The sequence below is a fragment of the Ochotona curzoniae genome, unplaced genomic scaffold (assembly GCF_017591425.1).
Source record: "Ochotona curzoniae isolate NIBS_2020 unplaced genomic scaffold, NIBS_Ocur_1.0 contig_3520, whole genome shotgun sequence".
Lineage (NCBI taxonomy): Eukaryota > Metazoa > Chordata > Mammalia > Lagomorpha > Ochotonidae > Ochotona > Ochotona curzoniae.
Genome location: NW_024465894.1, coordinates 31,772,618 through 31,773,905, shown reverse-complemented (window position 1 = coordinate 31,773,905; position 1,288 = coordinate 31,772,618). Strand labels below are relative to the sequence as shown.

The 1,288-nt window shown below is 55.7% G+C and overlaps 1 protein-coding gene across 1 annotated transcript; it reads left to right on the top strand.

The window, feature by feature from the left end:
• Positions 1-378: 378 nt before the first annotated feature.
• Positions 379-915, top strand: PRND (prion like protein doppel). Its single transcript, XM_040981207.1, has one exon. The coding sequence runs from the start codon at positions 379-381 to the stop codon at positions 913-915; it is 537 nt and encodes a 178-aa protein (XP_040837141.1).
• The last annotated feature ends 373 nt before the right edge of the window (positions 916-1,288 follow it).

The following is a 1,288-nucleotide window of genomic DNA, read 5'->3' as shown; positions in this document are numbered from 1 at the left end:
AGCCAGCTTAGCGCAGTAGAGAATGAAGAGGGATGATCAAAAATCTTGTCCTCGCCGAGAAGCGCTTGGTTGCAAGTGTTCCGCTGAGTCTTCCTCCAGGCCCCTTCGTATGAACCGACTTGAGAGGACCAGAAAAACCTACACCTGTGGCGTCATCAGTCATTCATTTCCAGCACATCCCCAAAGGCTTGCTGATTGTCTGTTTCAGCCTCTTATCCATGTGGGGGAGGGGAAGGTAAGGACCACAGCTCTGAGCAGATCTAACTCCCTGAAAAGGCCAAGACTGGGGTAAGGATGCCACAAAGCAGGCAGGGCAGCCTAGAGAGCCCAGTGGGAAATTAACCATCCTGGCTGTTTCTCCTGCAGGTTCTGACAATGATGAGGAAGCATCTGGGAGGATGGGGCGTGGCCATTGTTTGCGTCCTGCTCTTCAGCCTCCTGCCCACAGTCAAGGCGAGAGGCATAAAGCACAGGATTAAGTGGAACCGCAAGACACTGCCCAGCACAGCCCAGATCACAGAAGCACGCGTGGCTGAGAACCGTCCCGGAACCTTCATCCGGCAGGGCCAGAAGCTTGACATCGACTTCGGGCCGGAGGGCAACAAGTACTACGAGGCCAACTACTGGCAGTTCCCCGATGGCATCCGCTACGACGGCTGTTCTGAAGGCAACGTGACCAAGGAGGTGTTCGTGGCCAAGTGCATCAACACCACGCAGGCGGCCAACCAGGGCGAGTTTTCCCGGGAGAAGCAGGACAAGCTGCACCAGCGGGTCCTGTGGCGGCTGATCAAGGAGCTGTGCTCCATCAAGCACTGCGACTTCTGGCTGGAAAGGGGGGCTGGATTTCCAGTGGCTGCGGGCCAGCCCGTGGTGATGCTGTGCCTGCTCGTTTTCACCTGGGTCCTGGTGAAATAGATGGCAAGGAGACGGGCGATGATGAGGGGTAGCGTTCCTCCTTCCCCACCCCTCAGCCCATGGCATTCTGAAGGTACCAGGAGCTGAATTCCTCAGTGCTTCAATGATCACACCCAGGTGTTTGCTTGTCCCTGGTAAATGTGTGTGTGTGAGATGTGTGTGCATGTGTGTGTCAGGAGGGTGTCAAGCATCGCACATTTGCTGCTCCGAGCGGAGTGCCTGGCACATGAGGAAGTGTGTGTGTTTGGTAATTCAGTGCAGGAATGCCTCCGCAGCTGAATCAAGCATCTCATGGTGCTTCCCACAACCCTCGGAGCCAGGCATCCTTCCCAATTCACAGATGAGAAAACTAAAGGCCAGAGAAGCGTAGGTG